The sequence below is a fragment of the Schistocerca nitens genome, chromosome 11 (assembly GCF_023898315.1).
Source record: "Schistocerca nitens isolate TAMUIC-IGC-003100 chromosome 11, iqSchNite1.1, whole genome shotgun sequence".
Classification (NCBI taxonomy): domain Eukaryota; kingdom Metazoa; phylum Arthropoda; class Insecta; order Orthoptera; family Acrididae; genus Schistocerca; species Schistocerca nitens.
The window spans coordinates 156,126,363-156,140,282 of NC_064624.1; the positions used below are offsets into that span (position 1 = coordinate 156,126,363).

Sequence of the window (13,920 nt, forward strand, 5' to 3'; positions counted from 1 at the left end):
TCTAACTGTAAGTTTAATGTATTAAATATTATATAACGTTAAAACCCTGATATTCATTTAAAAACACCCTGTACATCTGGAGACTTTGGAAATATTTTATTTGAAAGATTATTCATAATACACAAAAAAGGCACCTGGAGGTGAAATTTTCAGATAGCAAATATCAAAGTAGTATAATTCATCTAAAAGTCCTCATTCACCTTTTTTTTCCCCCAACAAACATTTTACTTTTTCCAAAAAATTTTGAAATATACAGTCATTCATATTCAAATACTTCACAATCTAGAATGTTACAATGTTAAATACTGATTATTTCCAAAATTCAGTACTACAGTTTTGCAGTTTGGATTTATCAGATTCCAAAAATGCCTACTTTACTAGAATAAATTGTTAGTTTGTTTATTACTCAATTTGGTGCGCCTTGGGAATCTGTATAAAAATAGAAATTATTCTAATAAAATAGTACTTTTTTTTCTTTTCTTTGGTGAGGCCGTCTACACACTTCTGTCCACATTAAACCTACCAACAAACAGTACTTACATTTTGACAGTTGCCACCCTATCCACGTCAAACGTTCCCTCCCATACAGCCTCGGCATCCGATGCAAACGTATTTGATCCGATGCAGACTCTTTACAGCAATACAGTACCATTCTCACCCCAGCCTTCACTGGATGTAATTACCCCACCAGCCTAGTCTGAAAGCAGATTTCCCGGGCCATCACATCCAATTCTGGTACTGCTGATCCCTCCAAAAAGAAAAACAACTTCAGAGCACACCACTGGTGACTCAGTATTATCCTAGTACGGAATGTATTAATCAGCTACACGAGTTCCTAAAATTGGGCCCTGAAATGCAATCCCTAAAATCTTGCCCATCACACCTAGAATAACTTTTCATTCCCCTCCCCATCTCCACAATATTCTTTTTAGACCCTATGCGTACCCATCTCCCTACCCTACGGCTTCTACCCCTGCGACTGTCCCCACTGCAAGACTTGCCCTATGCACCCTCCTACCACCATCGATAGCAGACCTGTAACTGGCAGGACATATACTATTAAAGGAAGATCCAACCTATGAAATGAGACGTCATATACCAGCTGTTATGTAAACGCTGTTTGGACTTTTGCATCGGCATGACTAACACCAAATTATCAATTGAGATGGATGGGCATAGGCAGAGGGTGTACACTGGCAACACACAATATCCTGCTGCAGAGCATGCTCTACAACATGACAATCGTGACCTCGGCACCTGTTTCACCACATGCACCATCGGGATTCTTTCCCCAGACACCAGTTTCTCAGAACTCCGCGGGTGGAAGTTGGCACTACAACACGTCCTTGGTTCTTGAAACCTACCTGGCCTTAATTTACGCTAATTTCTTTTGTCTCAGCATTTCTTCACAGTAACCACTATTTTCTTCACTCCACTTTAGTTTTGTACATCTTCCACTGTCTTACCCGTCCATCTTTTACTGACCCCCTCCCACCTCTGTTACATACAATGCACTTAGCTTTTCACTCTTTTTAGCTCATGCATGATGTTTAAGCAGTAATATCTGTCTTGCATATTACCCTGTCTTAGGCCTTTAAGCTTGCAGGTTTTCAAATCACATCTGCTGCAGTTCCCAACAATCAGTCTTTCCTTCTCATCCCGTGCGGCAAGTCTCCCCTGACCTGCGTATCTGGGTAACTTACCCAGAATCTTTTCCTAGACCTCTCCAGTCCTTTTACTTCACCCCTCTTCCTTTCCCCTCAACCCTTCTGCCTGAAGGAGTCACTGGCTCCAAAAGCTTGCCTAATTACGATCCTCTTTTAAGTGTCTGTTCTGCCGCCACTTGGTGAGTGGGTTTTTTATCTATTCAATTAAATCAAATCTATCCTTTTCATAATATTGTCATTATTCCAGCCCGGATTTTCCACTGTTTGATAACGGACACATCGACACATGAAAACCTCAGATCAAATACGAGAAGGAGAACTAGACACACATCACAAAAGTGAAAGTGAGAGCAGTACGAACAATAATTCCTGCGGAAACACTCGGGCCCAACACGGGAAGATCTTCAGCCGTCACTGTTATGTAAAACAATATTATGATCGAGCGAAATAACTTTCACTGGTAATGACAGTACCAAAACATTTTCCTAAATCTGCATCAACGGTTCACGCGAACTGTCTGATATTGCAATGTAAACGAGACCAAATTGACAACATAACAATAATGAAACTTGATCATTTGTAAATCATCCTCTTTTTATTGTGTTCAACATCTAAGTGAATTACAAACTTTATGTGAGAGAAATCCTATTTTATATTCTCCTTTATATGTAACCAGCCAATTTACGTTGGAATCATTTTTTATTGCTATAAAGAAAAGTAATTGCAATGTCACTTCGTTTTTATTTTATTGTTATGAGGGGCATTCAATAAGTAAAACAACATTTTTTTTTTCTAGAAGCATGTTGATTTTATTCAGGATTCCAATACACCACATTATTCCCCCTCATTTGGCTACAGAAGCCCTAGTTTTCAACATAAACTCTGTCAAATGGACGGCGTTATGCCACCTTCGTGGGAGCGCCTGTATGCATGTACGGTATCCCTCTAATGGTAGATGTCACAGCCAACATCCCACTTCATCAATAACCTGCCCATGAACTGCTTCCTGCAGAGTGCATCCTCCACCAATCCAAAATGGCGGAAGTCTGAAGGTGCGAGATCTGGGCCATACGGTGGTCGAGGAAGAACAGTCTGACGAAGTTTTACGGGTTCCTCTCGGGTGCTCAGACTCGTGTGGCCTTGCGTTGTTGTGAAGAAGTTAGTTTTAATTTTTGTGGTGACGAATGTGCAGAAGTCGTTTCCTCAACTTCCTGAGAGCAGCACAATACACTTCAGAGGTGACCTTTGCCCTGTGAAGGGGGACAGTAAACAGAACAACTCCTTCGGAGACCTAGAAGACTGTCACCATGACTTTACTTGGTGAGGGTGTGGCTCTGAACTTTTTCTTCGGAGGAGAGGTGTCGCAACACCACCCTGCGGATTGCCGTTTTCTTTCCCATTCGAACTGACGGTCTACATTTCGTTGCCCGCGACAATGTTTGACACAAAATGGTCACTACAGTGCTCGTCATCTACTACGGCGGTCGAGTTTAGGTTCGTTCTGCGCATCCGACGTCACAAAACCCAGTCAGCCAATGAACAGAGAACGACGTTGCCAGAGCTCGACTGCAGTGCAGAGCACGGACGAGTGTCTTCAGTTTCAGAAACGTTCAGTCATAAGTAAAGTAATAGAACAAAAGCGATGTCTCGATAGCAGACTTTCTTTTACAGAAAGTTTGGAAAACGCCTTCTTTATACCAATAGCTTCATATTCTATTAATTAATTAAACCAAACAAGCAATAAGCCTCCTAATTCAGCCGATAGCAAGGAAAGGTGTTTGTATCATTCTCACAAACCGCTTTTTCGCAATAAAGAACAGCGGTAATTGTTTATTTCCTATTGTACTTCGATGAAACGTAACTCATGGTCATACCAACAGTGTTTGTCAGTATTTTGCATGATATTTTAGAAACCTCAAGGTCTGTTGAAGGACGAGCTGCGTTAGTGTAATGGTTACGATGTTTGGCTGCTAAGCGAAAGGTTCTGAGTTCAAACCTTGTTCGGTGCTTAATTTCATATTTAAAAACAATATCGAAGTGCCTTACTTCATGAATTTTATTCGCTCGAATGTAATTTTTTGAAATTTCTAGTGCTTTGTCTCTTGATTATAATCATAATAAGTTTTCGGTTTTTCTAATTTTGTCCTCCAATATTCCTTTTCACAGCAATTAAAAAGAATGAAAACGCACACATACAATATACATGTTATCTGTTTTGTTTGTATATCTTCTCTTCCGCTGTCACTGTTTTACTATTCGTATTGAGATATATTCTTTTGTGACAGTAATAAAAGTATAATTTAGAGCAGAATTTCGGCTCGTACGTTGCCAAGCTACTTGATTGTCTGCTGCAATTCTTTGCTTAGCTGCTTTGGCAACATCATATTCAATGTTTTTGTTGACTGATCTATTTTTTTGGCAAGTATTTGCTGTCCGTTGTGACAAACAAATTGTTTGCGCACTGCGCCTCACTGACAACATATTTTAATTTCTATGTTTCATTACATCCACAATTCAGTTTTGTGTACTTCGCCAATTTTGTTTTAATCAGAACGTTTTAGAAAAAAGCGAAATGACTCTGGTATAAATAAAAGTTTTATTATGGTCGCGAAAGACAGAATATTTCTCAATATTACATACGACACCTATCTGGTACTTAAATTAAATGAGATATTGTTATACAGTAAATTTTATATGAAATTTAGGTATCTTGTCCACATTTCATTCTCAACATTGTGGCAACTAAAATCGACCATACGGAAAGTATACGCTATGGACTTTCACCTCTGCAAACTCTTCAAAATTTCGTGCAATGGTTTACTACATTTAATGCTGCACAATAACTGCGTTGAACATCGAAACAAAATTAAGTCGTTTATGAGGGGAAGGTATCAGTCAAGAAGATGTGTAAAAATCAAATTTTTGAGCCAAATAGTTTTTGTGAAATTGAATTATAAGTGTGTCAAAATAGTCAGAACACCTTGTCTCTGCACAAGCGAGCAGTGCAGTGATGACAAAATCGCGCACAGTGCGGTATGCGAGGAGCACGTCTCTGTAGCAGCGAAAGGGTTAATGCAGCCGTGGTGGCTTTACTTCATGAACTGCGCGCTCCCCCCTAAACGTAAGTTTGGGAACTATACTATACTACGGCACTGCTTCTCTTGGCGTGTGCGTCGTTTGCAACTGGCAACGCAGCAATCTCCTGCGTCTGGGCGGGCATGTGCGAGCCGCCAAGACAAAAGAATTGAACTATAGCAGCCTCGTAACACCAAGCAATTCTGCACGAAGGTACCATGTTGTTCTTTATGTTCTTCTGTTAGGCACCGAGGAACCCAGCACGCAGACACCTCCGAGTATTCGACTGGTGGACGACTGTGTCAGCACTACCGACAGAGACGTCTAGTTGTACAGTGAGGTGTTTGACTGATCCGTCAATCACCTCGAACGAGAACGTCCTCACGTTGTAACACGGCAGGTGTCACACCTGCGTGCAGGCAGCCGGCATGCGGGATGTCTGACAGAATGGGCTGCTCTTCTTTGGATCTTCTATATTTCCTTTACCAATCCTGTCTGGTACAGATCCTATTCTGATGAGCAGTATTCATGTATCGGTCAAACAATGATTCTGCAAGTTACTGCCTTTGCTGGTGACTACACTTCCTGAGGATTCTTCCAATTAATCTCAATCAGACATCTGCGGTACTAGTGATTAATTACACATTCATTGTTCCACTCTCAATTGCTCCGTACACATACTCCCAGATGTTTTGTGGAAGTAACTGCTTCCTGTGATTATTCTACAACTACATTGTCAAACAATATTGGGTCTTTCTGTCTACATACACACAATACATTACATTTGTTTATGTTGGGAGTCAGTTGCCACACACTACTCCAAATATCAACCCTCAGCAGGCCTTCCCGTATTTCCCTATAATTTTCTAGCACTACTTCTCTCTATACGATAGCATCATCTGCAAAAATCTTCGAGCACCTTCCGGTGTTGTTTACTGTATCACTTAAATGTATTGTGAAAAGTAACACGGAGTGATTTTTTAAAAAATCACTTTTACATTTGAAGGCTTCTCTCCAGTGAGAATAACATGTTGTCTTCTGTTTGCTAGAAACACTGTCCAGTCCTATCACACAGGTCATATGATGTCCCGTATGCTCATTTTTGTTCCTTAGGTGGCAATGAGGAACTGTACTGAATGTCTTACAGAAGGCACGGAACAGAGTATATATATCTGGGCCTCACAGAAGAAGAGAGTGAGCTGGGTTTCACACAGTTATTGTTTTCAGAACCCGTGTTGACTCCTAAAGAGGTGAGTTTTGGTCTCCAGAAATGTCCTAATACATAAGCATAAACATGTTGCAAAATTCTACAACAGACTAATGATAGTTTTTTTGCAGTTGTTCAGTGTCCATTCTCGAAAATAACAGGCTCTGCACTTTTTTCCAATCGGGCAGAAACACTCCACTCCTCCAAAGATCTACGGTAGACTGTCGCTAGAAGAGGGGCAAGTTTGTTTGCATACTAAATGTAGAATTTTACTGGTGTCACGTCAGGTCTAGTGGCCTTTCCTATGTTGAAAGACTTAAATTGCTTTTCTGTCCCACAGTCACTTATTTCAATATCTGCCAATACGTCATTTGTACGACGATTTAAAGGAGGAACTAAAATGCGATCTTCCTCTTTGAAACATTTTTGGAAAAAGACATTTAAAATTTCAGCCTTTTCTGTGTCGTCGTCCATTTTGATGCCGACACGATCACGGAATATCTGGACAGGTGGCTTCAATCTGTTTACCGATTTAACGTAAGATCAAAACTTCTCAGGACTTTCTGTCCAGCTTGTACACAAAATATTAATTTTGAATTTGTTGAACACATAAGCAGGTTCAGAAGAACAGAGGACTGTGTACTAGTGCTCGAGGAAACAGTACGGTTCACCATCTCTACCACACAGACATAATATACTAACAGATTAAACAAGAATCGTACACAAGGAAATTTTGAAAAATTTGCAGAACTTCCCTGAAGTGTGACTCCAATTAGTCAATGCTCCATATTTGTGTGTTTCATCTATTTGCCACTGACTGACACGAAATCAGATAACCTACTGTGTATGCAGCCAAGGAAGGCACAGTACAGTACAGTACAGTGCAGGGCTCACGAGATACAATCCGTCGAGAAATCGTGGACGCTTCGGCACAGGTGTTCGTGAGTGAGACAGGTATCTGTGGCTTCTAATCTGTGCCCAGAAATATGGCTGATGTCTAGTGGATACAATCTTCCTTTCTGTGCATCTATGCAAATTTTAATTTGCAAATAAACCAGTTAAACTTGGTGCTTGCATAGTACTGGATATTATAGATGTCAGCTGTTAAATCTTTTTTACACTCCCTGATAAATAAAATGTGCAGCACCAAGAAGAGGAGGAGGAAACACAATGAAACTTGACGAGTCGAAAGAGCATTTAATGTTATTTCGGAGGTGCGTATCACATCAAATTTACTGTAAACTCTGTAGCCCGAGCCCACGCATCGGTACAACATTACAGCCCCTGTGGCCTGCACCGTGCTCCGATTCCGTCGGGAAGGGTGTCGTAAAGCCGTCGCGTCCTTTCCCGATGCAAGCTGGCCCCCAACAGTCGTAACTGGTCCTCGACATCCCAGACACTGGTGCTGCTATCGGGGACAAATCTGGGGATCTCACCGGCTGCCGGAAAACCTCTACATCACACTGACAGTTCTCAGAGGCGTGTTCCGATTGCGGTCAAACATTATCCCGTCGAAAAGTAGCATCACGATACTGTCACACGAGAGGTAACGTTTGAGAAGATAGGATGTCCGTGACGTGCCTCTGTACCGTCAGAGCTCCCACAATTACTAACAGCCGTGACTTGCGACCGTACCCGATGGCTCCCCACATTGTGATGCCACGGATGACACTGCTGATTCTCCAATAGGTCGAAGAATGGGACCTCTCCCCAGATCGCTGTCATACTTGTCAATATCGGTTACCTGAAGCAGTGAAGAATCACAATTACTGAATCACATTACTGAACACACATGATGCTATTTGTCAGCAGTCTGTGCTTCCTGTTCACAGTAGCACTGGAAACACACCGTTTCGCGTTGTTGTGTTAATTGCAGCCTATGCGTGGGACTATAATTCACTAGTCAGCTATTGCTAGAGTTCAACCGATGGGACAGGATGACACACAACATTGCAAGGAATCCAATACTTTTTTTTTCAGATGGCAGGCACAGACACGAAACAGTTATGGTGTATTTTGTGCACAACCTTCTCTTTTGGCAGTCGCACGGAATCTGCCATCACGTTCCCGTGCCGTCCACCGACAGACCGCTGTCGTGTCCAAATGCCCCCCAAAATTCAGATATTGCAGCACTGGAGCACACAACAATCCTTAAGTTCTGTATTGGCATCACTAGTTTCTCAATTCTGTTACTATATTCCGATTTCCTGTAAGAAGGAGGATACTGCCTCAGAGCCTTTATTTCACTGTGTCGGTGCCAAATTACAGAACAGAAAAAAGGACTACTCGTGACAAACCAGTCACAGCACGGCAATAATACAGCAGTAGGTTCACTTGCCACGTGCAGTGGACTGAGACACAAAAGTCATTTGTGTAAAAGGGTCTCTACCTCACAGTGTCTGCAAGTGGTTTTCCAACAAGAATAAATGTAGTGTTCTGGCTGTGACGGAGATGTTCGATCCGGTCACAAACGCAGTCGGACAGCGTGCAGAAATTTACATTCTAGAGAACGTGTCGCCAAGGGACCAAATGTATATTTTTTCCAAAGTCCAGAAACACCACACCAACCCGATTTCCGATATCCACTACACTGTGGATACCGTGTGCCGAGAGCGAGGGTCGGATATCGCGAGACAGAGGTTTTCAGGTGCTGCCCCCTTTCTGTGGGGGAGGCTCCCCACTGCCTGTGGTGTTACGTACTGCTCCAGAAGAGTAAAGTGCATCCCTACATATTCTTAACAATGCTGGATTTACTAGTTTATTTGCACGTGGAGAACCAAAATGAAGGACGAGGCGTGCCTTCGAGACGCGAATGTAATTGCAATAACTTTGTGATAGGAAATACTCACACAGGTACGATATAGAAGCCTTGCGAATGGCTGGCTTTATTTGGAGAATTGGGTCATCCTCGGAATAAACACAGCAAAAGAGGATAATGACTATATTTATATCAAAACAAAAAAAAATTAGGAATCGGTTTGTCATTTTGAATCCCTGATGCTATGTGAAAGGAACTTAATCCGAAAAGGAATACTGCAATTCAAGCTGATGCCACGTGAAGGATACTGTATATGTTCGTGGACAATATACCGCATATTCCTCCAAAGGGTCATCAGGTGCATATTCTCTGATGTTTTGGCGGATATTTAGAATTTCATTTTTGTAGTGTATAGTAAATCAGAGTCAGACCGAACAAATACTGTTCATCACATCTTTCACCAATGTCAAGTGACAATGCAAACTATTCATTTGTTTCCCACTGCACCGAAAATTATTTTAAAAATGAAATTTGTGTATGTCCATTCACAAGAAAGATCCAAAATTAATCTAGCAGGATATTTGTTTTAGTGGTATGCAGCACAGTTAACACAGATAGTAAAACAAAGGATAAGAAGAATTACAGCCGTGACCGAGTAGTGCTGCTGCAAGGCGGCGATTGTCGCTACGGGCCAGGATGCCGGAGTACTGCTTATTCTTTCTGTTTTACTATCTCTACTAAAACAAATATCCCACTAGACTAATTTGGAATATCTCTAGTGAATGGCTGTTTAAATTCTGCTTTAAAAATAATTTCGTTTGTAATGGGAAACAAATGGACTCTTTGCATCGATATCGGGTGTCGCACAAAAGACGTGACGAGTGTTATTCGTTTAGACTGGCTCCTGCTACACACTGTAGCGGGACTTCGAATTTCGCTGCACTACACTCGTTCCCTCAGATATAAATTATACCGTCGCAGCTGTACGAGCACTCGACGGCAGAGAAAATATATAAGAAAAGGAAAGTACTAAACCTGTAACTTTTTTTGTTATCTATCCGTTTTTTTGTCTCTCGAGAGCGGAAGCTTAATGCAGACGTAAAAAAACTTATTAGCTAGTCTTGGTCTGATTAAGACGAAAAACAACTTATTGATGTGCTGACGTATTGTGGAAATTTGTATGAAATTCAGAGGATGGAAGCAGCAACATAAAATACATTGCATTTAATCTCAAGACAATTTTGATTTGTATAAATTAGTGATTCCTGAACGATTGCAAGATTTCGGAGCAGCTACTACTTTTCACGCAGAAACGAAGTAGGAGATTTTTGAAGACCTGGACGCCACACGAAAGAAGACATCTTAACATGGTAAAGGATGAACTCTTATCTACACCATTTCCCCCTGTTAATCACCTTTTGTTATTCTCTGTTTTTTTTTTTCCCCCCCAAATAATTTTTGTAGTGGAAATTGGTTTGACTTTTGCTCAGAAACGCCACAAGGACGACCCCAACAATAGCTTTTACGAATCACAAAGTCTGATAATTTTTCTGTAATACGAAGTCAGACTTGCATTTCATTATTTCCCTTTTTCACGGTCATTAACAATTTTAAAAAACCCCTTTTATTCACGATTTCTTCCAACATTTTCAACCATTTTCTTTTCTTTTCTTCTCTTTTTCTTTTTTATTAACCACTACAACACTGCAAAAGTGAAATTGCAAATATGTGGCGAAACATCAGAGAAAATGCTCCTGACAACTCCTAAGGGGGACACCCTGTATGTACGAGAAAAATGTTCGAATACTTATTGAAGCAGAGCACAAATGACACATCCTTCCAGCAAGAGTAGTTCTTTCCAGAAAAGTAGTCTCGTATTGCTGCATTCGAGACAACAGTCAACGAAGAAGAAGAATATAAACTCTCCACTGAATCCAAAAGTCCAACAGGGAATGCTACAAGCACGGGCACAGCCCCCAGGGTACACTCACGTGGTCGCTGTAGAGGATCTTGTCCAGCTCGGTCTTGACTGCCGACCGCAGGGCCTGGTCCGCCGTCTGGTAGCTCCAGTACACCCACCGCTCGTAGAAGCCCGGGCCCAGCATCTCCTTCAGGATCTTGTCTGTGGACTGGATAGAAAAGGCAACACGTTCAGAGACAGCAGGACAGACGTCCCCGGGCAATACGTACGGTCGAATCGTCAGGATGCCGAAAGAGTCGGCCGTGCAGAGTCGGCACTCACTAGAGTTCCTAATCTCTACCGTGGAGTCTCGTTAGCCCATTTTTGGAGGGACCACATACTGTGAACTTCACAAGTGGAAACATGTACTACCAAAAAATGCTTCAGGGTGTCTACATGTACAAGGAAAAATAATTCCCGGATTTCCCGGTTGAAAATACACTTTCTCCCAGGTGAAAATACACTTTTTCCGTGTTAAGTGACAGTATACTTTTTCTCGGCACTTTTCAATCCTTTTACGGTTTATGGTTTTATACACCGGCGTAGAATTTCCCGGCACTTTAGAAAATGAAACTCAGGGGGAAAAAAAAACGTTTTGGAAAGATCTTTGATGTGCAGCAATATATACACTGCATATTTCCATGTTACGAAGGTATAAATTCGAATTCCACCAAGCACCGCATGTTACTTTCCGGAGCATTAAAATCGAGATTGCGACGCGCTTTTGTAAGCCAGTCACAGCTCGTGTCACCTGATCTCGCCAGGTGATGACAGCATTTGACACGTGATGTAGTCAGCCAATAGCAAGACCACTCTTAAGTAGTGCCAACACACAAATAAGAAAAATTAATGGCTTAAATTAATATACAATTGTTGCTACAAGAAAAGCAAAGCTATCACATATAATATTGGTCTCTAAGATTAATAAGCTGCAAGAGAAGCTAAGCTTCCACATATATTGTCGATCTCTTTTTCGCGTCATACATCACATAAATGTGCCAGTAAATTTTTTTAATAAGGACATAAATGTCTGAACTTCTGGGCTCGAAATTCTTCACATGGTCATCCCCAAAGAGTTGATTTTTAAATGAGAGTCAAACGCTCTGTGATTTAAGAAATTCGTCGTACATTCTCTCACATAGTGTATCTTGCATAAAAGGAAATTTACTTTGAAAGTAACGCTTTTCAAAGCAATATTCACAATATTTTTTAGAAAGGTACGTTTTAGCAGTTGGCAGAGAGCGCCAGATAACGGGTGTCACTGCACTCGTGCAGCTACGATGATGCAGGAAGCCAGCATGTTCGTACGTGTGAAACATTAAAAGATCTTCCATTAAAACGAATCTAATGTAAAAAACTGTCACGTCACGCTCACTGGAGGCAACTTGTTGTTAAGAAGCACTGCACAGTCTTCCTAAACCCTTTGACACACTTTGCTGTTGGCAGACGCTTGTATGAGCACTGTGTTTTGTTGTTGTATACGGCGCATTTTCTCTGCGACTTAAGTTTTATTTTCATTTTTTTCTCTCGTTCACGTTTTGTTGCTGCGGTATTATTCTGCAGAAGCGGGATACAGTAAATTTTTTTGTTAGAGTATTGGTTCTAACCAGTCAAAATCACAAAAATTTAACTGAAAACTAAAACAATGAAAAATTCCTGGAACTCAAAAAGATTCCCGGGCTTTTCCCGGTTTTCTCCCGGATGAAAAAATTCCCGGGTTTTTCCCAGATCTCCCAGTTGTCCTGGGTCGTAGACACCCTGTGCTTAAATTGGCAACGATTCAATTTTTTCATTAATTGTGGATTTGGGGTGATCTCAAAATTACACATTACTATACGAGAAACGAGAATGTGTTTAATACGATGACACTGCCTATATCCTATATGCTGGATGTGTACACTTCTGTGAGAGCAAAGCATCTAGTGCCAGAATACCAACTTCTTGTGTGACGATTGGATTTTTCCACGAAGTGAGACTGAGCTGCACTGAGGTTACAAATAAGTATAATTCAGATACGATGAAATTTGAAGTTTTTACTATGACAAGTAAAGCAACTGGAAATAACTTTAAAACATTAAGAAAACTAATCTACAAGAAAGGATCCTGCCTAACCTCCACCAGAAAGAATACAAGTGAGTACCTTAAAAATGCCACATTCTTTGAGCAGGTGGCACTCTTTACTGACTCTGGAAATGTGACAAGTTTATGCACTGTGTGGATGCACATAAAGACAGATAAAAGCACTCGGTCTACACGTAATTGACTGACTATACTCTTCTCGGATACGCACTTTGATAATGTCATCATCTCGACACAATATTTCTGCCATCTCGAGGAGAGTAGGCTGACGAACAATCTCACCACAACTGACAGAGCCGACAGAACTGGTGGCTGCGTTATACGACGCGGCCAGCCCACTGTGCCCGTGCAGGAAGTAGTGCTGCTGCCCTCGAGCCCGAGTGAACCGGTAGTGTTCCGGTGCAAGAAGTAGGCAAAAGGATACATCGCTAGCACGACGCTAAATAAAAGAATCCACTGGTACAAATGAAGACCACTGTCATTTAATATCAGATAAAATTTGATTCCACGTCTTATTTAAAGGTAAACACTTATCCCGATTAATAATGCACGGTGGTACACGAAAAACTGTCACCTACTGTTCTGAAGCTGCTGCGACTACATTTTGTTTCGTCAGTATTTCTCTATTACCTAATTATTACACGTTTATCTATCTGTCGCTATATCTGCTCACGGTGAGCAATAATTCGTGTGTATCTGGCAAGCTGTCTGTACTCGGGGCCAGTTTTCTGTAGGTCACCCTGTATTATCAGTTAATCAAATTTTCTTTAGAACACATTCCTAATAGTGTCCGCCCCCGGTAGCTGAGTGGTCAGCGTGACGGAATGTCAGTCCTAAGGGCCCGGGTTCGATTCCCGGCTGGGTCAGAGATTTTTTCCTTCGCTCAGGGACTGGGTGTCGTGTTGTCTCAATCGTCGCCATTTCATCCCCGTCGACGCGCAGGTCGCCGAAGTGGCGTCAACTCTAAAGACCTGGACCGGGCGAACGGTCTACCCGACGGGAGGCCCTAGTCACACGACATTTCATTTCATTTTCATTCCTAATAGTGGGAAGCAGGTGCGAACATTTGCATCTCATTATACATCGTCTTATGTCCCTCATTAACATAGTGTTCTGCCAATGCAGATTTTTCTGGCTGGAGCAAACCAGAGTGACAATAGTGTTCTACAGATCA

General features: G+C 41.5%; 1 protein-coding gene across 3 annotated transcripts in view; it reads right to left on the reverse strand.

Moving 5' to 3' along the window:
* Positions 1 to 13,920, reverse strand: part of LOC126213059 (dynamin-like 120 kDa protein, mitochondrial) — a 228,132-nt gene that overhangs the window by 22,139 nt on the left and 192,073 nt on the right. For all 3 annotated transcript variants that reach the window (XM_049940634.1, XM_049940633.1, XM_049940632.1), the window contains one exon: positions 10,699 to 10,836. In XM_049940634.1, the coding sequence (XP_049796591.1) occupies positions 10,699 to 10,836 (138 nt within the window). The remainder of the gene's footprint in view (positions 1 to 10,698; positions 10,837 to 13,920) is intronic.